We start from the raw sequence: 25,659 nt of genomic DNA on the forward strand, positions 1-25,659 counted from the left end.
CACTGAATCAATTAGATGATTCTAGTTTAGCAAGTAATGATTTGACAGAAATACTTAACTGTAAAAGATATATGCTGGGTTCAGTGATGCAATGTTGAATACTACTAAAAATGATTCCCACTTGTCCCTCATTTTTAAAAAAAGCAAAAATCTGGGTTACAGTGAACCACTTACAATGACTGTGAATATGGACGATCCATAAATAGTCACAGTATGGTACAGTGTATTTACAAGATGTGACGTTCGTTTGGAAAAATAAAGTTTGGGTTTAGGAGAGTTTGGGGTCAGTCAGATTTTATGCAAAAAATTAATACTTAGGCAAGAACACATTTAGATTCAAATCAAAGGTGACTGTAAAATGTGACCATTTATAATGTTACGAGGGATTTCTGTCAAATAAACAATTTTCTTTTGAGCTTTCTATTCATCAAAGAATCCTCCAAAAAATTCAAGCAAATCAGCATATTAGATTCATTTCTGAAGGATCATGTGAGACTTAAGACTGGAGTAATAGGAAAGTTATTTTAAATTGTAAAAATAATTAACAACTGTACAATTTATATTGCATTTCAAAATAAATGCAGCCTTGATGCACATGAGAGACTTATATTAACAAAAAACATGGATCCATAAAACCTATAAAAATGACTGTAAAACTCTGAAGAACATTAGAGCTTAAATAATATACAAGCTCTAACAGATGCATTTATGAAAGTGCTTTTATAAACTCATAAGCTCGACATTTGAAATTTCTCCAAATGTTTTCCCCATTCACTTCACTGTAAGTGCTTCACCGTAATTTCCACAAGCATCCAAAACACATCGACCCAATGAAAGAGATGTAAAAGCACTTTCTTCCCAAAGGTACATCATATGCCCTTATGATGATCGGAGGAAGGACAGGTTTCCATATAACATGACAACCGCAGGAACATTGGATATGAGGGTGTGAAATGGACTCTGAAAGGTCAGCAGATCTTACCTGCGTGGGCGAGCGGATGGGTCACTTCATTCCCACCGCCATTAAGATCTCCATTTGTGGCTATAGCTTCCTTTATGGCTATAATCTGCCTCATGTGTTATCAAATAGATAGGACAGGGTCTCTATCCAAACTGCATTATCATGCAGCACAGATAGCGTCTGCAAAGCTGAGTGGCTCCTTCAATCAATGCTATAGGCCACTAAGATACAACAAGCCTTGCCAAAGTGTTCTCTCAGCTTGACAGCGCAAAAATATGACAATATAAAAGTTTTAAGATTATTGCCATCAGAAAACAACCTTGAGTGGGATCCAACAATTACTACTTTTTCATAATTAGGTTTTTGTGCTAGTAGACTAAAATAAGTTGATATGATTTAGGGAAATGTTTAATGCAGATTTTTTATAATATAAATAGTGATTTTGACTTAAAATGTGTCCTTCAGAAAAGCAGCTTCAGGTTTGCAGTGCTTGCCCCTTTTTGATTATGTTATTAATAATAACAACATTTCTCATTATTATTGTTATATTAGTAGTCCTACTAATTATTATTATATTACTTTATAAAAAATTAAAGACATCACTATTATAATATTACAATGTAAAAAAAAAGAGTATTTAATTAAAAAATCTAGAATAATTATTTAATTTTACAGCACAAAGGGCCCTTAAAGCTTCTTTTTTTATTGACAACAGCCTGTTTATATAAGCACTGACAATTACTAAATGGTTGTAATGAGTTTTTATTTATTTATTTATTTATTTATTTATTTTGTGCTAGTAGACTAAATAAGGGTTGCATGATTTTGGGAAATATTCCATAAAAATTGTGACTTTGATTTAATTGACTATAAAATAATAATATTCATAATAACAACAACAATATAATTAATTATATTAATAATGTAATTATGTAATTAATAACACAAATTATTATTATTACTGTTATATTGTTATATTATATTAACATTAATAATATTAATATTATAATAAATATAATGTATTATTATTATATTATTATTGTATTACTACAAATACTACTAATTATTATATTACTTAATAAAAATATTTAAAAAATTAAGACATTGTTGTAATATTTAAATACTACATATTTAAGTATGTAGTATTTAAGAAAAAAAATAAAAATTTACAGCACGGGGCACATGGTTTAGCACACATTGCGTTCCCAAATATATGTTCAAAGTGACTTAGACTCAGAGCACATGCACAGATCGCTTGTGTGGCGCTGCATTTACTACGGACCAAGCTGCTCTGCGACACTGAAAACACCGGATTGTGAGATTAATCATGCAGCCCAATCTGACATACAGTAAAACCAAAAACAGCAACACTGGGTGAGAGGTCAATTTAAGTGTGAGAGCTTGCACGCGGAGATGCTTCTCAGATCAAAGCATTCAGATGCAACACATTTTAGATTCATATGGTTTAAAAATAAGCAACAGCCTGTAAACTGATCATCAGACAAGAGAGATAAAGTATCCTATCAAATTTCCAAAAGGGACATGCGCTGCAAACTACAGCACTTGTGAACATGACCCCAAAACATACACACCCTTTCCTCCAAAACTCAAAGTCCTCCACCTCTCTGTTGACACCTGACATCATTGACATTCAGGGCAAGCTCTGTTTACAAGAGCCTGAAAGAAAAGAGCAAAGGGAGGTGGAGAGATCTGAGACAGGAACCTATAGAGGACGGATACATATGCATCGAGGTGGCTGCAAAACAGGCGAGTCTCGAGCTGCACGGCTGCTGCGCACTCAGATGCTACATTTCAGTGTGTTTTTCTATATCTAGAGGAAACATCATGCTAACCTCTGAAGGAAAATCAACCGAGATGGAAAACTCATGTCATCGTGACCTCGTTGAGCTGATTTATTGAATCTGTCCTCTCCTGCTTGTGCTGGACGGGATCCACGACTACCTGATCACACACTTAAAGGCCAGTAGGATTTATGGAAGTGAAAGTTCAACTGTCAAGCATGTATGAAGGTCAACATGTAAACAGTCCATGAAATCCCAGAAAATACACGTTCATCATCTCTATATGTCAATATGAGGCATATGCACATGATCATTTTATAATATATCCATGTAAAATGCCAAACCTCACATTGTATGCTCTATAAATACATAAGCCTTTAATGTCAGATAGGCATGTTTGTCTGGGCAAGAAACATTAAACCGTGACCTGTGAACCGTGAAACTTATAGTTCAGTATTATAAACAGCTGTGTGATCTGTTGAGTCTACATTCCCTCTCACACAGAGGTCACTCAAGGAGTGTTGCTGCATTTCGGAGTGGGCCCACATGGGAAAAGCAGATCATGTGCATCTTTGCTTGTACTACAAACTGTGCAGTCCTCCATGACGAGGGGCTTCAGCTCCAGCCGAGATGAGCGTTGGTTAAGGTTAAAGTTGGTTGTGCCACAGATCAGCTGACAGCCCTAACACAATCACGACAAAAAGTGCCAAAAAGTTACTAAATACAGTCCCAGAATTAAGCTGGACATAGCCACGGTGTCTATTTCTACGCGCAGCTTTTGACAGGTCAGCTTACACAAGCTGTTCTGTGCTGACCTTCCTTGACAGCAAGAGGATTCCTGATTGTGCCGGGAAAAAAAAATCTTCCTGGATATTGAAAAATGATCCGTTTCCAATCCCTCACCCCACTCATAAATACATAAATTCTATAAATAAATAAAATCTAATTTCTAAAAAGTATTTTTGTCTTTTACAGTAAAATATTTTTAAACTATGTTCTTAAAAAAAAGATTATTTTTGAGAAATACAATGTTTACTCAATTTTAATAATGTAAATTTCACCGGTGATTATACTGTATAATTATTTTTCATATGCCATTATTTTCTTAAATCTCACAATTTTTTTATATAAGCTTAAAACAAGAAAACACTATTAGACATTATATATTAAATAATTCATTTTTAGGTTAAATTCAATTCAAAGACATTCTCTGAAAATATTTTAATATTTTTATGCAATTACGCTTCTTAAGGAAATTATCTTGTTTTAAAAATAATTATTTTTACTAGAAAACACAAATTCTTAACTTAATATTTACTGTTAACTTAATATTTACTATATATTATCTGAATCTAACATTATTTAATTAGGATATTCAGCTTATTTCCTGTTAATATCTAACATTTTCTTTACTTACCACAATGACATTTTGTTCTCGTTTTAACCATAAATAACTCAAAATTATGTTAGTTTTATGCTTAAAACAACCAACCAAATAAATAAATAAATCCCAGTGGGTAGGAATAATTAACTCTAAAAACATATTAATATCAAGTAATTTAATCTCGTTTAAAGCAGATATTACTGAAGAAAAAAAAAGAAAAAAAAAAAAAGGATTTTTTTACAGTGTCCCCAAAATAGCCAATAAATTAAATTGTGGAAATTAGGTTTACTGCAGACTTCTAAAACCCCTAGTGCTTGGCTCATCCTCCCTTCTCTCTCTAATACGAACACAAACACACATCTAATGCAGGGAGCTGGAATAGAAGCGTTAGGTTTGCTTGCTCTCCCACAAGGAAATGCTTCATAGTATGTAATGCTGTGAGAGTTATAATAGATCTAATTACCATAACATTTCCCCATGGCTCATCAGCTGAGAGCATGGCCAGAGAACGATTTGATGTAATGTGAGAGACACACCTCCCACAGGAGAGAGAGAGAGAGAGAGAGAGAGAGAGAGAGAGAGAGAGAGAGAGAGAGAGAGAGAGAGAGAGAGAGAGAGAGAGAGAGAGAGAGAGAGAGAGAGAGAGAGAGAGAGGAGAGAGAGAGAGAGAGAGAGAGAGAGAGAGAGAGAGAGAGAGAGAGAGAGAGAGAGAGAGAGAGAGAGAGAGAGAGAGAGGAAGGGCCGCTGCGGTCCCCAACTGCTCCAACAGAGGGAGCCGAGCAGGAGCTATTTTTAGACCATTGAATAGAGAAATTTATTTATAGAGCTTTGAGTTCTGTTGCACAGAGGAAGTGTTAGCTGTAGGGGTTCAGTGCATCAAAGCTCTGCTGACAAGCAGCTCTTGACGGAAGCAGGAGTGATTGACAGGCGGCGCTCTCTCGGACGTCGAGCCGCAGCATCTCTGCTCTGCCTGCAGCATGACAAAACACAGTCATCATCAGCCCTGCCGTGACATTTGCACATTCTCAGAGGAATAGCTGCACTCGGGCTAAAAGCCGCCTCAAACCCAATGCACATCTCCAAAATAAAGCTCTGCAGCAGATGGAAATACTCCACCTGGTTAGTGTCAGCGTTTTAATCTGCTGGGCATAAATAAAGCACTCAGAGGTCAGGCGGAAACCTTCAGCCGAGGCTGCTTGCTGCTTCTGATGAATAATTTCTGGTCACGCGTCTCAGAATAACAGAAGTGTGAAAATATGAGATGGATTGCAGGAGGTCTGATGGGTTAATTCAGGATTGAATCGATTTAATGACATTTGGAATAAATAAAATAAATATCTCTTCAAAGCGACATGTACAGATGATGCCATAATCAGGTGTTGGTACCAGCAGGAGGACAGCAGCCGGGAGATGAACTGCCTCTCACTGGATCCCTGTTAAGGCGATTGTGAGGATCAGATGAATAATATATGACTCTGTTTGGAGGATTAAGGTAGCATTACAGTCTTCACAGAGGATGCTCTGGTGCCTCTAGTGGACAGCAGATGCAACTGCTGGCAGATTCATGACGGACAATGCAGCAAATCATCTGCACTCTTGAATCTTTCGATATGGGTTGAGTTCTTCATCACAGAGGTTATGAGGTCACAATACAAGCACAATGCAGCAGCCAGTGCTGAATCTGCATGCAAGCATTAAGAGTAACTTAAAGATTCAACATCGTTACAGTGTCTTCAACATCCACCACACATCGGCTCCAAAGAGTATTTGGACACTTAAGACACAATTAAAAATGCAGGAATGCCATTGCATAAATAAGTTAATATCAATCCCACCAGCATCTGCAAACAAACCTTAACCATAGGTGTATTTCATCACATTAATTATGAACTACTAACATTTGACAGGATTGACTGATCTAGATTATTCTCAAAACAGATATCTTTAAAAGCATTTACATTTATAATTATTTTAGGTAATATTTACAAAATTAGAAAAAAATAGACAAAAAGGAGTCAATATGAAAAAAATGGGAAAAAATTTAATCAAAGTAAATCTGTAAAATGAGATTTATACTTCATATTGTAACTACTTGATTCTGTATTACAGTACTTTTCATAAATAAAAAAAACTGTTTAATAAAGTAAACACTGTAACCAACAGTGCACTGAGCAATCTTGAAAGTTTGTTTGCACTTGGAATCACATTTTATTAAATAAAGACCAGCCAATGTTAATTTCATATAAAGTGCACAATCAATATGACATGAATATGGCATAGCAGCCAGCTGGATATAACGCAGCATAGTTTGAAATCAAGAATTTAAAGTTTGTCACTCCTGCGCTTTCAGTGACAGCAGAACTGTCCTGTCCACATCCAGTTTGGAGAACAGAGGCTTTTATGTGTCTGGTGTGGTGTTTTCATCACTGTCAAAATAAAAGCCTTCCAACACTTATTAAATCAAACATAAAAAAGTCAAATATCGTCTGCTATTGGCATTATATTGTTCAGACAATTTTTTTGCCTAAATTTGGAGAAGTCTATCATTTTGAATTCATCAAACTTTCTGTTCTGTTCTGCTTTAAAAATATGTTGGAGCATTAAAAAAATAAAATAATAAATGTCACTTGGATTGTAATTTTGTTATCTATACATTAATGACATTCATACATTTTAAGCATGTCCCAAGTGTCCCAAATACTTGTTAGATCCACTGTAAAATTTGTAATAACTAAAATCATCAAGTATTATTAAAATGTTGCACAAGTAAAAATTCTGTAAGAATGTTTTGAAAGATCTTGTCTTCAAGTCTGCATGTTAGTTATCTCAAGTAGGCTGGAAACCAGTGCAAAAGAGGTCTGCCTCATAAAATGAGATCCATTCTCAGCAGTAAAAACCCAAATATTCTCCATTTCTTCAGTAGCAAAGTACTGTAGCACCAGGCCCGCCAAAAGAGTCATTCCAGTGGACAGCTGGACCAAGTGGTAATTGTAGGAAACAGCACACTCCACCAGCAGCCATGTGCTACAACAGCATGTCTGCTGCCCCTGCAGCTCTTCTCTCATTGGATAAAACCATCTCACCAGTAACAGCCCCGGGCAAAGCGGAGATCAAGTATATGGACGAGCACTCCACAGCAGGGCCCAAGCACCACTCCAGTACATACACCAGTCAAATGACGCATCAAACAGCAGCCATCCGCCCCCTCACGCATGAAGAGCCCTACAGGGAAAGTGTTTCTCATGGTCTGTGTGTGTTTGGATACTGGCTAGAAGAGTCGTATCAGCAGCAGATGATGTGCTCTCCAGGATATTCTAGCGATAAGGGAAGGTGGGTGAGGCGATCACAGAGGGGAGTATGGTGAGGTAGTTGGAGGGGACGTAGCCTCTCTGGCCACGCGCCTCCACCAGACTCCAGTCCTTGTTTCCACGCTTATCATGAGGCTCCACCACCCGCACCTGCTCTCCGGCCCTCAGAGAAAGCTCGTGAGCGCTCCTCGCAGTGAAGTCATAGCCCGCGTACACCTGCAGATGGAGAACGGAGAGTTTCAGTGTGGATGGTAATGGGAAAAGTTGCCTTCTGTTAGATTTTGCCCTTATAAAAACTAGATGAAAAGACAGACAGTGCATAAAAAAAACACAGTCAGTCATTGCCAAAACCCACACAAACAGCAAAACTGAACAACCGAGATCTGTCTAGAGAACAAATGTATCTGTAAGTGCTATTCAGTGTTACACAAAGTGCTTAAGACATTTTCAAGTGTTAAGAGTGGGCTGTTTATTATAACTCATAAGGAAATTAAAGTTGTGAAAGTTGTTTGAAATGGGTTTTCAGACAGAAAATTAGCTTTGAGAAAATGTGAAACGACAAATAAGTTGAAGTGCTCCACCTTGTGGTTAATATCTGTAATGCCTTATGAATCATGTTTGTTGATGGCATTTTTTAAGGCTAGCATCATTATTGATCATATTGGCTCATTGGGTTTTAAACAAACTCCTAACCTGAAATGTTAAAGTCACTGTAAAATTAAAGTTGCAATCAAACAGAATTTCTTCTGTATTGTGATATACATTTGAGTGTGATGGATTATCAAGAAAAAAAAATAAAAAATGTATGATGGACTGGGTTCTGTGCAACGGTTGAACAGAAGAATCATTCACAATAAGATCAATAATATGCATTCAAAAAATATAAAGGGAGAATTACCATTTCAAGCCATCATTAAAAAAACTAAAATAACTTTGAATTAAAAAAATAATAATTTTAGTTTTGATGCATAATAAACAAAAATAATTCATAATAAAATAAATAAACATAAAAATGATTAAATTACAACAACGAAAAAAAAGTGACTAAAAAAAAAAAAAGGACCGGAATCATATTAAGTAAGTTTTTTTATAGCCATTATGCAACCACTACACCAGTCACATTTTCTTCAGAAAATATTGTTTTTGAAAATAATAATAAATAATGCTTTGTAAATGCAAAGTTACATAATTTCAACTTGAGGCAACAAATCCTAGATATATAATTCATCTGGGAGTCGTAATAGACGGTCTGTTTATCATTTGCTGTCACAACGATAAACAACCCGTGAAGATTGTCTAGAAAAATTAGTCATATTTTAACAGTCGTGTATCTCCCACCGTCACAGTCAAAAGCTCCGACATTTCTGCTTTCTTAAACATGAAGCCACAACGATAGGAAAACATTTGACAGGCAGATGAATCGGTGTGTATGTGTGTGTGCTGTGTGTTTGTGTTGGTGGCCTTGATAGAGTATGACACTTCTGCTGACAAGGAGCGTCAGTTCATTTCTGTTCTTCCAATACTGAATTTACAAATGCTGAAGTGTGTGTGATTGATGATCATTAGATACTGCAGACCTGCCATCAATCTCCAATGGTCTCGTTCTGTTTGACACACGAATCAGACCGAGTAACTCGGATACCTCATGACCCATCAGTCAAACGCATGTCTGTGCCCATGTGTGTCAGTCACCTGGAAACAGGGCGTGGTTATTGTGGTTGGAAGCGGCTGGGCTCCGGGTGTGTAGGAGTGCCTTCGGGGTCCTGGAGCGGTGGGTGTGACCTTCAGATGAGGAGACTGCGGCGGGTCAATGGTTATCTGGTGGTAGCGTGCTAGTTTTAAGGCAGGCACATAACCCCTTGGGCCTGAAGAAAATAAAAAATATAAATCTTATTAAGATATTCAAAGATGCACATTTCAGTGTTTCTATTCTGCACACTGACAAGACCAGATCTGATGTGCTTTAACTGTATTTGACCAGCAGATGACACTCACAGCATTCTCAAAGGCTTGCAACAGCAATTAATGTACTAATGCAAGAATTGTGGTCAGTTAACACAAATAGTAGAATTTTGCATATATATAAATAACCTAATGAATAAACAAAGAAGAAACTAAAATTGTTTTAAGTTAGGCTTTAAATGTTTGCTTGAATAATCATTGCTTGAAATTTTAAATTACCAATGCCAAAATTATGTTCACTGACCAATATTTATATTTTTATCTTAGCATAGTCCATAATAACTTAATTCAGCTGCAATAAAATGATTAACCTAATAATAATAATAATAATAATAATAATAATAATAATAATAATAATAATAATAATAATAATAATAAAATAAATAAAAACATTGAAAAGAAGTGTTTCTGAACTGGCTGTTAGAAGAGCTGTAATAACCAATTTGCCAACAGAAGGGATGTGAAAAGAAATTGCAGACAAACTGTGATTGTTTGAATTAAACTTTCACTACATGTACTCTAGCACCACTTTATTCCAACAGCTGCACTATTACTATTACAGCACAACTCCATTATTGTCATTAGACCTCATTTTCCCATTTCACAGATAGATACCACATGCTATCAAAATATCACTGCAATAAAGTAAGTGTAATTGTTATACAAGCTGGTTTATATTCTACTTTAAAGCAAATGAAATCAGTTTGGACGGATGGATTTTCTTGAGTATTTCCAGGAGTTTCATCGAGCATTAAAGTGTGTGTAAACTTATTAGATAGTTTGTAATTTGCTTTACAGAGTGTGAATTACTCCTTTATGTGCATAAGGGCTTATATAATAAGAAAATATATTTTGTTTGAATTTCATTTAAATATGTTACAGTATGTTCTTGGTGCAAACAGGAATTTAGGTCCATTTGTATGCATTATAGAAGATAATTTTTAAGGAGCAATCTTGTTCACACAGTAACACCAGCTCAGTTGTTTTTCCACTGGATTATGAGTTATTTCTTCACAGTTTTACCTCCTGCATCAACCAGCCAGCGGCGACAGTCTCCTCGCGTGTCCATCTCACTGACCACAGCTACCAGCTCTCCCTTGTTGAGGGTCAGGTCAAGGTCACGGGTGCCCACCACAGGACCTGTCAGCTGGTAGATCTTCTCCGAGCCGTGTTTGGCAGTCAGAGCCTTGAGACGGCGCTCGCACATGGGATTGAGTGCCTGAGACGACACAAAAAAGAATCTGAAAACCCTGATTTCCTACAGATTTATTCTTAAAGGGATACTCCACCCCAAAATGAAAACATTCTTATCAATCACTTACCTCCATGTCGTTCCAAACCTGTAAAAGCTTTATTCGTCTTCGGAACACAATTTAAGATATTCTGGATGTCCCATAGACTGCCAAGTAAATAACAGTGTTAAGGTCTATAAAAGGTATGAAAGTCATCAGAATACTCCATCTGCCATGCAATCTGGGTTATATGAAGCTACGGGAACACTTTTTGTAAGCAAAGAATACAAAAACAATGACTTTATTCAACAATTCCTTTGTCAACAGTCTCCTCTGTGTCTCCCCATATCACCGTATGCTCTTCTATATCATCCGCGCCACAAGGATGCGCTGGTACGTGTATTTAGCTTTGATCTGAAAGAAAACAGCGCATCCTTGTGGTGCGGATGATACAGAAGAGCATACGGTAATACGGTGTTCCCGTCGCACCATACAGTATAACCCAGATTGCACGTCTGATGGCAGATGGAGTATTCTGATGACGACTTTCATACCTTTTCTGGACCTTGACACTGTTATTTATTTGGCAGTCTATGGGACAGTCACAGGCCTCCCGGTTTTCATCCAAAATATCTTCAATTGTGTTCCGAAGATGAACAAAGCTTTTACAGGTTTGGAACGACATGGGGGTGAGTGATTAATAACAAAATTTTCATTTTGGGGTGGAGTATCCCTTTAACGTGAAATTACATAGAGCAGAATAAATTACATTTAAAATGCAAGTGTACATGAAATGAGTAGAAGTGCAGTAATTATAGAGCTGGATCACTTTGAACTGAAAAACTGAGAGCATGATACTCTAAGGATTTGCATTCTGATCCCTGTCAGCAAACACGCAGTACTTCTAAAGATCCTCCTGCCTCTTCCTTAAACTCATCAGGACTGATGTCTTTATGATGGCAGACATGATATTGATTAGAATCTGTCTCTGAGACTCTGGGTAATGACATCTGTTTGTCATTAGCTGTAGTGATGGCCTAATGTCCATGACATGATATAACATGACACCACAGACAGAGAAGTCATACCAGCACACAGTATTAATATTGCTCTGAAATATGAAACATGACAATGGTGCAATCTCTGTTTATGCTGTCAAAAGAAGAAAAGATTAAAATTTCTACATGATTCATAATTTACCCTATTTTATCTACTAAATGCTCCTGGTTTTTATATGCATTATTCATCAGTGCAAATTGCTCTAAGGTTGCTTTAATAAACAATCTGTTCTCATATTCTTTTCTCAAACAGCTTTTATTTTCTGATATTTAATCTTGACCCATTTCATTTGTCCAATGATATTACTTTTTTTTTTTTTTTCAAATCTTAGAATAACGCAAATATTTTCACTTCCCCCAGTTGCCTGCATTAAATAAATAAATAAATAACACGTCACAAACCAATCAATTCCTGATGCATGAAATCAAGCCCGATTCCAAATTCCAAAAGTTTGGGGTTTTAAGCAGCAAATCAGCATATTAGAATGATTTCTCAAGGATCATGTGACACTGAAAACTGGAGTAATGATGTTGGAAAATTCAGCACTGCATCACAGGAATAAATTAAATTGTAAACTGTATTAAAATAAACAGTTTAAAATAAACAGTTATTTCAATTTTTTACTGTGTTTTTGATAAATAAATGCAGCCTTAGTAAACATAATTCTTTCAAAAACGATACAAAATCTTACAGGCCTCTAACATTTGAATATTAGTATATTTCACATAGTTTCATTTATAATATATGAGAGTTTAATTACTTTGCCATTATTCAAAAATGTGAGCAATATTAATAATATTGAATCAGTAGATGTGTCTTTTTGACCATATATTTACACTGTAATTTGCATTTGAATTTGACTAAAAGAAAGGCAGCTGTTTAGGGCCACCCATAATACTGTGACCCCAGGACATAACATATTTTACTAAGGTATATTTATAATGAATGTACAGACTGATGCATAACACATGATGGCTAAACTATATGAAGATGAGTGAATGGCTGTGGTTTTATTCCAGCACTGTACACAGGCACCATTACACTGCAGTAAAGTGAACCAAACTGTCCCATAGGAAGACGTCTCCACCCAACAGTGCGTCTCTGTATTGAAACTGACCTGCACAATGGGAGCACTGAGCTCTTCCTGAACACTCTGACACAGGCTCTCCATCCTCCTCGAACCCTCCAGCACCGAAGTCTCTGCCCACTTCCAGAACTCGCTATCCTCCAAATGACTGTGTGGGAGCTGCCCGGAGACAGAGAGCAATTCATAAACACTGCCAGCCTGCAAACAGCTAAATTTAATAACACTTTTCCAACCACATGCTTGCAGTATTATTCAATGGTGGATTACTTCACAGAGTTTCCAACAGTTTCTGAAACTGATGGGTATTCAAGTGCAACTATAATCACTAGGATGAGAATTACATGATTGTGAAGGAAAATCTCACGAATGCTATGAAGAACAAGTAAAAAAAAAATGACAATTGGTCAAAATAACAAATGTTTTCATTTGTTGTGATTGAAATTCAGGGTTATTCCACCAAATATTGACTTCTTAACTGAAGTTAAAACATTGGTATTGTGTTGTCTAAAAATTAATATAAACATGTCTGAAAACATGGCATGTTCTTTATGTTATTTTTACCAATTGTCATTTCATGCAACATTTGGAAGAAATGTCATTAGTAGTTTACAGAATAAAACAAAAATTACATTTTACGCATACTTTGTAAATCCAGAGAAACTGGTCTCTTAATTTTCTTCCCAGCTGTTTATATATATATATATATATATATATATATATATATATATATATATATATATATATATAATAAAAGGAACTGATAAAATAAAATTAAAAATGAATAGTAGTATCATCATTAATACGTTGCATGGCCAAAAAAAAAAAAAAAAAAAAAAAAAAGACCGTCATTTGGATTTAAATAAGCAAATACTAGAAAGGGTATGGAAGTGATTAATATGATGTTTCTGGCATGTAATATCTTTGCAATAATTAACAATTCTTTTAACTCTAACTGGAGCAGAGTGTAGCTTTTCATTTCTTAAACAACCACGTTGGAAGGCCTTATTATGTCCATATTTCAGGATGGCAATGTCAAAATTCATCAGGCCCAAATTGTGAAATAGTGGTTCAGTGAGCATGAGGAATAATGTTAATGTCTTTAGGAGTCGGCTTTACAGAGTGTTCAAATCGGCGATTGTCAATACAAGATCTCAGCCAAAAACTAACGCAACTCTTGATGAAAATAAATGTTGTGATGTTGCAAACAATGCTACAAAGAATGCACAATGTTATCAAAGCTACAGGCACTCCAACTAAATAGTATAGTGTACGATTCAATTCCAGCACATCTCAAAAACTTTCAATGGGGTTTAGGTCAGGACTCTGTGGTGGCCAATCTCTCACATTTGGGTCCAATGAATCTTGACATTGTCATCCCGGAAAATGGACACGAGTACGTCTTCTGACATGGTTGTTGGAATACGACATGCCAGAAACATATAAATCACTGTAATAATGATTCAATTCTAAAATCTTAAGTATTTACTTATTTAAATCCAGATGGTGACTTTGTTTTGGCCAGGTAGTGGAAATTTTGATTCTCTCTAGAATCTGGTACTGTAGAAATTAAATATTCACCTAGTTATCCCTAAAGCTCATTGGATTTTGACCTCAACATTCAGTAAATCCTCAGTATTTTAGCTTCTTCTGTAAAAAGTACCTGATAGTGAAGCTGGTGGCTAGCTGCTCTATATCAGCCGCCAGGTCTCTCTGCAGGCAGCTGAAGGCCTCTAGCGTGGCCCACAGGAGCTGCAGGGCTTTGCCATTGAACTGCGGCAGCTCGGTCAGCAGGAGAGTGTTAATGGTCTTGTAGGTGTTTGCTATGGCTTGCTCCTCAAAGCTCAGGTTACTCTTCTCCTCGATTAGCTCATAGTCCAGAAGCTTGTCCTGACGTTTGCAGATGAGGTTACGTGGTCCTGCCATCAGTTCCCGCAGTGAGCTCAAGGGCTTAAAGACTAAAGTCTTCAAACGCTCCTCCTGTAAGCGGCAGCAACGGAGATGTACAAAGCAGGTTAAGAAGGCAAGATACCAGAGATGTTTAATCAATTACTATTATAAAAAAACAAACAAATTACATATGGCACTATAATGCATAAACCACTGTTGTCTTCTCAAATATGATGCATACCTATTTCAACCTTAAAGGGTTAGTTCATCCAAAAATTAAATTAGCCCATAAATTACTCACCCTCAAGGCATCCTAGGTGTATATGACTTTCTTCTTTCAGACGAATCAGTCAGAGTTATATTAAAAATTGTCTTTGATCTTTCAAGCTGTTTAATTGCACTCAGCGGGTGTTGCAGTGCAACAGTCCAAAAGAAGTGAAATAAAAAGCGCCCATCCATAAAAAAAAAGTGTCTCAAACAGCTCAGGGGGGTGAACAAAGTCCTCCTATAGTGAATCAATGTGTTTTTGTAAGAAAAATATCCATATTCAAAACGTAATAATCACTTTAATGTAGCTTGCGCCAACGGTTATACACTGGAAGCAGTTCCGGGAGCATGACGTATGAGGTCGGTGCTGCGCATGCGCCAGTGAGTCTCGTGAAAACCAATGTTTGTTAACAGGAGCAAAGGAAGCAAAGTTTCGCTACAGGAGGACTTTGTTCACCCCCCAGAGCCGTGTGAGACACTTTTTATTATGGAAGGGCGCTTTTTATATAACTTCTTTTGGACTGATGCACTGCAACACCCACTGAGTGTCAATAAACAGCTTGAAAGATAATTTTTAATATAACTCCGACTGGATTCGTCTGAAAGAGGAAAGTCACCTAGGATGACTTGAGGGTGAGTAATTTATGGACTATTTTTCATTTTTAGGTGAACTAACCCTTTAATGTCAATGGCTGGTAAACAGTTAAAAGATCTTGGTAAAATTTGTCTCCTTACATGATAAATGGTGTTTTTGCAGCAGCACTGGTTCCAGCAGAATTAGACACTGATGTATGGACAAATACTAATGTGGCGGACCACAGTGAAGTAATACTGTCTCATGACAAAAGCTGTGACAAATATTGGTGTTCCAGACTTTAGTCAGAGATGCCATATTTAATTTGATGTACATAAATGAGGCAGTGAGGGATAGAGGTACAGTGTGTTACACAGCGCTGCAGGAATGAGTACTAAAGCCTGGAAATGAGTTAGCAGTTTTGCACTTCCAGTTCCATTGCCCTGAAGTCAATGGGATCTTAGATTAAAGTTTTTGTTTAAATTTTATCTTCATTAAAGTTTTTGGTTAAATGTCTGAAATAAGGTCTGTAACACAAGCTCAAAATTATTTTACACACAAATAATTTTACAACATAAAATAAATCAGTATTACCCAACATGACTTTTTGAGGTTTTCTGTGTTGAAAAGGTGGCTGCTAACCTTGCTAAGTGGCTTAATGGGACAAAACAGGCTGTTGGGGACATTAAACTTCATCACAGAAAACAGGTAAACTCATCTACTCACTAGTCTGCTTTTACAGCCTCACGGTGTTTAAAATCACACTCAAACTATTCTAACCAAAACTCTCCAACAGATATTAAAGACTGAAGGAATTGTTGGAAACTTAGTGATGGTGATGTTAAAGTCATGCGATGGTAGTTTAGTTGGTTTACAGCATAACTTCAGCTTTTTCAATTGTAGTTAGATTTGATAAACAAAACATGTACGCGTCACAAATGTTTGTTGGTCACAGAGCAAAATTTCTGCAATAAGCCAGAAACCAATGGGAAAATCCTATTGCCTTTTTGTCTATGGAACCAGGGTCATCCTAATTTCCAGGGTGGCCTACAAAAATTACATTACCAAAAAAAGACAATGCATTCATTCTTCACCTGGAGTTTGATTGAGAGGCGATCTGACTAATCATAACGCAGAATCTGCCATCTTGTCCAACAAACAAATCAGGCAGGAGTGTAGACTAACGTCGGTGGACTTGAGGGTCACACCCCTAACTTGATAGCTCCGCCCCCAAATTCACAAACACAGGCACCTCCCCCCTCACAAGTGGCATGCCCCTTACTGGTGATTGACTACAAGTGTGTTTTGGTGCTCAGTCAGATCCACTTTCCACAGCCTTTCTCAGAAATCATTTACTGCATCTTTAATTGCCCAAAGGAACTGCATCTTTATCACTAACAATAGTGAATATCGCTAAAGGATGGGAACTGCATTCTGCTTAAGGTCTTACGTATGAGGGGTAGATCCACTGTCTGAGTGCCACTGTGATTTCTTTAGAGAACAAGGCGGTTTTATCTCCTTCCAGATCAAGATCTGCTTCCTCCGGTCTGCAGCTGAGGAACCTCTGTACACAGAGACACAGCTCAGATGGTTAAATAAATCTTTACAAACACTTCAAGTGCACAACCATTCTCTGAACCTCACAATCTTCAATAACCCCATGCATCTGCCCTAGGATCAACCCTCCTACAGATTTTCCTTTCATTCAGCAGCTGGAATAACAATGAAAAATGTTTAAGAGGTTGATCCACAGGCGTACTGGTTTCACACTGAGGGAACACCAAAACAAATAAGGGCATCAGCTCTTTTTAAGTGTTTAACTATACTCATTATGAGTAAGAATGCTAAATCCAAACCTGCAGATGGTGGAGATAGGCCTCCAGGTTATCGTGAAGCTCCGAGACGCCCCTCTCCAGGACAAAGAAGAAGCCAGCAAGTGCATCAAATTCTTCATCCTTTAACTATGATGGGATAGGATTACAAAGTATAAGTTAAAGGGGTCATATGATGCGATTACAATTTTTCCTTTCTCTTAGTGTTACAAGTTCTTCGTGCATAAAGAAGATCTGGAAAGTTTCGAATCCAAAGAGATATGCTTTATAAAGGTTAAGAGTCAACCACGCCTACCTAAAACAGCTCGTTCTAACACTCCCCACATCAGGATGTGAGAAAATTTGCAGAACGCCACCCAAACTAACTTTTATTCTCACTGTTGCTGCCGCCATGTCGTGGAGATGCTGTGTGTTGCGTTGTAAAAGTGAAACTACTTTGCTTGGTCTTCCAAAAGTGGACACAACTAGAAATCAGTGGTTACGTTGTATTTACAACACTGTTCTAGAACAGTTCAACCCAAATATTCAGATGTGTGCAGCACATTTTATGGAGGACGAGGACTGTTTCCTGGAAGAGTGGCCTACAATGCTGGTGTCTGTTTCTATAAAGTGGGGCAGTTCCAACTTTGCAAGGACAGTCTGGTGCTTCTGACACACAGTCTGTAAGTACGTTTTCATATATAAAGAATTTGCCACTGACGATTCAAACACGAGTTTTAAGCAGTGTAGAGTAGGCTTGTTGTTTCTCCGATCACAAACGCAGACATGGTTTTGTTTACGCAGCGTGATACGCAACGTGTAAAAAGACAGTGTAAGTCATTAAAATCAGTAACTATGTCCCCACTGGATGTAACAAATGCCTTGTTTATAATGCGTTTTATTGGTTTTGTCTCATCGCGCCAGGAAACGGCATCACAGTATGGTTAGGGGCGTAACATTTCCGTCACACGCTTGAGGAATTCAGCCAATCACAAAGAATTGGATAGCTGACCAATCAGCGTACACCACGCTTTTCAGAATGATGAGCTTTGTAAAAATCGACGCATTTCAGAAAGGCGGGGCATAGTTGAGAAACAATAATGTACAGTATGTGGAAATAATGTGCTTTTTGAACCTTAAACACATTGCATTACACCACATACACAACATAATGTTCTTTTTAGCAACGTCATGTTACCCCTTTAAGAAATAATTGTAAAAACATTTCATGTAATAATAGTATCTGAGGTTTTGTGGAAACAATGTGGTTCTTTCAACATGCCAAACATTTCTGTTCCTTTGTCTACATTAAGCATTATTATTAGGCAGTTACCTTTGGCACCATTCCTGTCTCATGCTTTATGTACTGGCTGAACCGGGCCGTCTTCTTGGCAATGCTGTGGCCACTCAGCCGATTGATCTTGTCCTTGATGGTCAGGTTCTCTGTCTTCCTGTATTTGTCAGCTGTGACAGTTAGAGAATGAGAATAGTGATGCAAATCAAAACCTTTAAAACAAAAACTTTATTCATGTTTCTGTGCTGAAGTTATCCATGGATTGGCATGTTCTCACCGACTTCACGGAAGCGTTTGTATTCATTGATCCTGCAGTTGATCTGGACTGCAGTGTGAGCGGCGTGCTCCAGTATGGGGTAGGCAGGGTGCCCGGGGTCTGTGTGTTTCTGGATGGTCTGGAGCAGCAGCGGGTAACGGGCGATTCTCTGAACCGGCATCACCAGGAAGAAGCTCAGAGTGGATGCATTCACATCAGGACTGAAGACAGACCAGATCCGGGGTCAAAAATGCCAGGATTGTTGGATAACACACTGGTTTATTCGTCTAGGACTCATTTTGCCCTCAACAGTGTTCAAATTCTACACATCCTCAGTAGGTTGTTGTTTATGAACTTACGCAGATGACTTGACGATTCGGACCATTTCCACCCACAGCGCCTCTTTCTGTTTGTAGCTGTTCTCTAGAGCAGTGATGTTGTTGTAGTTGGCAAGATACTCTTTATAAGCCATCTCTATATCTTGAGACAGACTCAGAAAAGAGTCACCTGAGAAAGAATAAGATCATTTATAATATACAATAAGATTTACATCTTTTCTTTACAGCATACGCTGCTGTTCAAAAGTTTGAGGTCAGTATTTAAAAAATAAATAAATAAATGTATTCGGCAAGGACACATTAAATTGATCGCAAGTAACAGTAAAGAAAGTTTATAACATTATAAATGTATTTCAAATAAATGTTGTTCTTTGAACTTTTAAAGTTGCAATTCTTTCAAAATAAATATTGGGGAAATAAAAAACAATTCACAATTTCCACAAATTATCGAGCAGCACAACCGCTTTCAACATTGAAAATATTCATACATTTTTTTTGAGCAGCAAATCAGCATATTAAAATGATTTCTGAATGATCATGTGACACTGGAGACTGGAGTAATGATGCTGAAAAATCAGCTTTGATCACAGGAATAAATTATGTTTTAAACTATATTCAAATAGAAAACAGCTATTTAAAAATTGTTGTAATATTTAAAAATATCTTAGTGAGCATAAGAGACTTCTTTCAAAACCTTTTTTTTTTTTTTTTTAAATCTTACCAACCCCAAACTTCTGAACAGTACTATAAGTGTATGGCTATTTAGACTGTCAAGCTCCAAAAAGGACATAAAAGACATTGAAACAGTCTATACATCATCATTCCCATCTTGAAATTCAAGCTCTGGATTCTTCACTCATGAGCTCATGGGTAAAAATATTTTGACCCGTGGGTGAGCATGACACATAGACAATGTGACAAGTAAACTGAAAGTGAAGCAGAAATTCCAGCCTGTCCGGCTGTACTCACAGAGAGTTTCCAGGTATTTCGGCTCACTGTGATGAATCTGCGTCTGGTCGAGGAGGCTCAGGAGTCTGCTGGAAACATCCATCACTTCATCTATGTGCTGAAACATGTTCTCCAGGTTTGGGGGAGGAGGCTGCAAGAGACCCCAAAAATATATGATATTATCAAAGCTAAATCATTGAGTTATACACTCAATAATAATAATATAATTATAAAAAAAAAAAAAAAAAAAAAAAAAAAAAAAAAAAAACATTATTTCTGTCTTATTTCTAATTCCTCTCAGATGGATTCAAATAATAATATATAAAAAAAAAATGATTCTTCTTCTTATATGTTGTTGCCATCATTTTTTATTTGTCATTTTCTTTAAATGCTACTTTTTTTGTATATTGTTTGATATACAGTGCATGTTTGCTTGGTTTTTGATGATGTCTGTTAATAGTTGTGACCTGTACGTAATGTAAGAACCAATTTATTTGATGTTCATGTTTCTAAAAAGAATAGAACATTTAATTAAAAAAATAAAATAAACACACATGGCAGGTTTGCTGAAAATTAATTGCATTTTTCAGTTTAGAGGCCATGTGTTAAATACAGCTTTAACTGTTTTATTATCTGATAAGATTGTTAATGTTTATATTAATATAAGAATGATTTCAGAGCACTTTAATGGTATTTCAGTGGTGATAGAAGCAATACGTGTAAAACACAGAAAGCTGTTGGTTTTATGAAAAACACGTGTCACCATACCAGATAAATAAGTACTTTTACTGCAATTTAACGAATGTGATGTTTGAAAATGGCTGCTAGAGAACTTGTCTACCTGTATTTTCTGCAGGTTGCTGTGGATGGTGACCGTACAGAGCTGCAGATGTTTCAGGTAGTTCCTCTCTGTCTGCACCAGCTCCTCTATCACCATGAGCTGCCTCTGAGCGGCTCTCTCTCTGGCTGCTGCCTCCTCTGCTGCGGCCCGTGCCTTCCTCTCCTCTTCATCCTCTGCAGGCTCATCCAACGTGTCATCCATTTCTTTAGCTCCCTCTTTCTCCTCTCTGATATCCTTCTCTGCCTTCAGTGTTACATTTGCCTTCAGGGAATTTGCCATTGCAGCGATGTCTAACAGAAAAATAGAGGAAGTTAAACAGTTCTTACATTTCAAATGAATATGAACATGTGTTGGGGATGCACATATATTTAAACCTTAAAATATGCAAATTATGAATTCTGTGATATGCACTTGGACAAATTCAAGTGATTTAGTGTTATTTTAATATTTGTTGTATACTATTATAGTATACAATATAATGGTATCAGCTTTATCTCAATTATTGAACACTTTTAAACACATTAATAGTTTTAATCAACAATAACAATACTAGCTTGATGAGGGTGAAAGCCCATGGAAGCTCCATAATAATGGATCCAAACATACTTAGAGGCAGCTTTCCGCTGATATTCACAGAGCATTTGAAAAATATGAACTCAGACAGGCAAGTCTCATTGAAAATGAACGACTTCCAATTGCTTTGTAGCTCTGATTAGCTGTCAGTATAAAAGCCCCTTAAGAATGCTGATCTTGGATTGCATGAACTCCCCTTTTAAGCTCATTCATCACAAAGAAGGTAAAACTGATCCTCAATCAAGCCTTTTACACACATTAACCAGACATTATAAGGACCACCCGTAAAGTGCTCTGTATTGTTGCCTACCCATGGGGTGAAACACCATTCGTCTAAAGACTCTAAGAAAGATGCTACCAAAGACAGCTTTTATGTGCAATTCAGTTCATTAGAATAAAATCGTTAAAACGTACATAGACACCCACAGAGAAACAAACTCAATACAACTGAGGTCAAAGTCTGCCAAAGCAAACTTTACAGTATTTGTGCCGCCATTGATAATGAAAGGTTCATGTATCATCAACACCTCTGTTACAATTCCAGCTACACTCGCATGCAGATAAAACTGCAAGCACCTCTACACATAAACAAACACTCTTAAGCACAAACTTCACCACATCCGTAGCATTAATAAGAAACAACATACTTGAAACAAGTGCTCAAGGCCAGCATGCTCAAAGCAAAAACCACAAACTCAGCATGTAGTGCAGTGCGTATGCTCACGCACTGAGAGATCTAACAGTGCTGCACTGCAGTATGACCAAGCCCTACTTAAGAAGGAGTAAAGAAATGACAGGTTTACTGCAACAACAATCCCAAGAAAACAACCAAATGCATCATTACCTTCACAGAAAGGGAAAGACTAACCACTGGTGTCTCTTGCGCAGGCAAAATGAGGTGTGCGACTTGGGAAAGCCTGGCCCAGACTCTCAGACTGGTGTAAGTTTGTCCACTGAGTCACACTCCAGGGCCTCATGTGGCACGGGTTTGTGAGGGAAGGGGGGATGGGTGGGTCAGCTGGGAGGACTGAGCTGGGGGGAGGTGGGATTTTAGGATAGTACCACTGCGGATTACACAGATACACAGATTGTGTGCAGTAGCCATTGGGAAGGAAGTGACGCCTGTGCAGGATGAAGCTGATTGGATGGCAGGAGTTTAACACACACTCACAAACACACTTAACAACAGTAAACAAAAGTCCCATGTGGACAGGAAATAGCTCGCCAACTTGATGGTCAGGAGCAAAAGCCATTAAACCGACTGTTTAAGATACAACTCTATGGTGTAAAAGGACATGAAGTGTTTTTAACATCGAGATTATAGGTTAAAATTGATACAAATTGAGACCATAAACCTTGAAGCTTATGGTCTACATAAGTCTGAGACCAGTGCTGGGTAGTAACGGACTACATTTAATCAGATTCCATCAATCAAGTACTTAGAATTAGATTTTAAAATACTTGGAATCAGACTAGTTACTTTTTTATTGATTCTGTGATTACATAATATTCACACAACTCATTGTCTTTGAAAGGCTTTTGTCTTTCAAACACATTTCAAACTCACAAATTCACCAAATACTAAAAGTATGATCACACAAGCAAAATTTTGCGGGAAAAAAAGGTCTATTGTCAAAAAGAGTGTTTATCACGATTAGCTACGATCACAACACTATCATCACTATCCTGTCACAAAACCTGATATAAGAGCTGCATAGGTTTCTGGATGGCTAAAGGCATGGAAATCATAAAGAAATGAATGATTCTGATTCAAAATTCTCATAACGACTCCGTTCTTGAATTATTCCATTAATGATACTTTTAGTACTCAGAGGAAGAAATTTGGGTTAAAGTTCTTAAAATCCCTCAGTGAAACGTTGGCAAATGTTTAGTTATTAAATCAGTTAGCAAAGCAGGAATTAATTTAATTCTTACAAATATGTTTACACAAATATTTTAGTGTCAACACAAACACAGTCCAATAGTTTGTCCTATAATTGGACTTGTATATTCAATACAATTTTGAGGTAAATACATTTTAATATCATGCCAACTCCACTCTCAGTTGGTTTTTTTTCATTCTGTCTGTCTGTGTGTGTGTGGGTGTGGGTTTTAGTTTATTTAGTAACATAACACCAAGAAAAATACACACAACACTACGACTATGGTTTCAACATATCTTAAGGGACAACACACCTTCAGTGATAAAACTTACAAGAAAATTAGCCATGTATTTCTAATGTGTTTTCATATAAAAATCAAACACTTTAATTCATGGAATGAACTGAACATGAAGAAAGAACCTCATATACTCAAAACATTTGCATTTATAACATGATACATAATTAGCCCTATAATAATAATATATTTTTTATTAAGAAACTCGTTACCTGAGCAATTATATTAACTTGCTATGAATATGAAAAAAAAAAACTTGTTAAAAAAATAAATAAAATAGAATTGAAAATTAGAATTGTTACTATTTTCTCATCCTCATGTTGTTTCAAACCCGTAACTTTCTTTCGAGGGACGCAAATGAAGAGATATTAGGAAGGATGCTAGTGACAGACAGCCTTTCATTTTTAATACATCCTTTTTTTTTCAGACAATAAAAGTAAATGTTGACTGAGACTGTCTAACATCTCCATTTGTTTTCCACGTAAAAAAGAAAGTTAAACGGGTTTGATATGAATATTTTGGCTAGCACCGCGTGAAGAATCGATTTTATAGCTAAATGAATCAGCTACACGTTTGCATCTCACCTGCGTTCTTACCTGTACGTGTTTACAGCGTTGATTCCTCGGACGCAGAACGATGAAACCGCGCAACCACAAACATGCCAACGCTCTGTTGAGATAAACAACTGAACTTGAAAGCGACACTGACTGATGTTGCTTTTAAAACATTCAGTATCACCTGTGCTCTCCTCGCGCGCAGGTACAGGCCACGCGTCACGGATTCCGATCATGCCGCGCGAGCGAGGTGAGCTTAGTCATGAGAAGTGATACAACTGCTTTTCTCATTCGCATGATAACCCGGATGAATATTGCGGAGCGGCATCTGAGAGATGGTGCGTTGATTTCCAATTATCATCGATATCGATTAAGCGCGCGCAGTATGGGAATAATGCAGATGACAAAGCGTTGTCAAGGTAAAAGCGCGTGCTTCACCCCAGCTGTTACTTGGGAAACAGAGACATCGCGTGGTCGCCTGGGGACGCTTATGAAATCTATGTACATTACATCCCAATTTAGACTTAAAATAATGTTTTCGTAATTTTATATAACCTCATTTTATATACTGTTTGTGTATAAAACCATACATGCATGCCAGTCAAAGGCACATGTTGAATTTATGTTGCTCATGGTCTTGTAATATTGTGAATCTGAATTTTAAAAAGCATTTTCTTTTTATATATTGCTGTCAAACAATTAATCGCATCCAAAATAAAAGTTTTTGTTTACATAATCTTTGTTTATGTACTGTGAATATTTATTTTGTATATATAAATAGCCTACACACACACGCATGTATATATTTAAGAAAAATAGCCTGTTTTGTATATACACAGCACACACGCATATACTATGTAAACAAAAACTTTGACAGCACTAGTACAAATACATGAAGGCTAACAATTAAATAAAAAATCATAACACGTTGTGACATTTAGTCATTTTCTAGTAGGTCACAATATTTAAAAAAAATGTAAACATGCAAAGGAAAGGCTTGTGTGGATGAATTACATCCATTAACATGATCGCAAATCAAATTATAAATCAGACTTTTTTTCTTACCTCAAAATTTTTATTTTTTAGTTTCTTGTAAGTCTTACAACTTCTAATTACTTAAACGTGTGGTGTTATTACTGACTGACACTCCCTATTTACATCTACTGCCATTTTTTTCTGTAATGCAGCCTTATAGTAGGCTTACAGATATACTTTTAAATAAAAGCATAAAACGGAATAAACAAACTGTTAAAAAATAAATGTTCCCTTTACATGCTACTATTTAACCGTTTCAGAGCTACATTTTTTTAGCATCACAAGTCATTTGTATCTAGTTGACAGGG

General features: G+C 36.8%; 1 protein-coding gene across 1 annotated transcript; it reads right to left on the reverse strand.

The window, feature by feature from the left end:
• Positions 1-4,942: 4,942 nt before the first annotated feature.
• Positions 4,943-24,781, reverse strand: arhgef37 (Rho guanine nucleotide exchange factor (GEF) 37). The gene is made up of 13 exons (XM_019114755.2): positions 24,359-24,781; positions 21,012-21,301; positions 20,192-20,321; positions 19,244-19,391; positions 18,906-19,105; positions 18,668-18,798; positions 17,380-17,484; positions 16,974-17,087; positions 14,460-14,772; positions 12,826-12,959; positions 10,441-10,636; positions 9,148-9,320; positions 4,943-7,671 (listed from the first exon to the last, which is right to left on the reverse strand). Exons 2-13 carry the CDS (start codon positions 21,288-21,290, stop codon positions 7,462-7,464), a joined length of 2,133 nt encoding a protein of 710 aa, XP_018970300.1. The 5' UTR covers positions 21,291-21,301; positions 24,359-24,781; the 3' UTR covers positions 4,943-7,461.
• Between the last annotated feature and the right edge of the window lie 878 nt (positions 24,782-25,659).

Source organism: Cyprinus carpio, chromosome A14, assembly GCF_018340385.1.
Source record: "Cyprinus carpio isolate SPL01 chromosome A14, ASM1834038v1, whole genome shotgun sequence".
NCBI classification, from domain to species: Eukaryota; Metazoa; Chordata; class Actinopteri; order Cypriniformes; family Cyprinidae; genus Cyprinus; species Cyprinus carpio.

Coding starts and splice junctions, on each gene's coding strand:
- arhgef37 (XM_019114755.2), bottom strand. CDS start 21,290: ATGGCAAATTCCCTGAAGGCAAATGTAACACTGAAGGCAGAGAAGGAT. Junction 12,960..14,459: donor GCTAGCCACCAGCTTCACTA/TCAGGTACTTTT, acceptor TCTCTGTCTCCG/GGCAGCTCCCACACAGTCAT. Junction 10,637..12,825: donor TCAGTGCTCCCATTGTGCAG/GTCAGTTTCAAT, acceptor GTGTCGTCTCAG/GCACTCAATCCCATGTGCGA.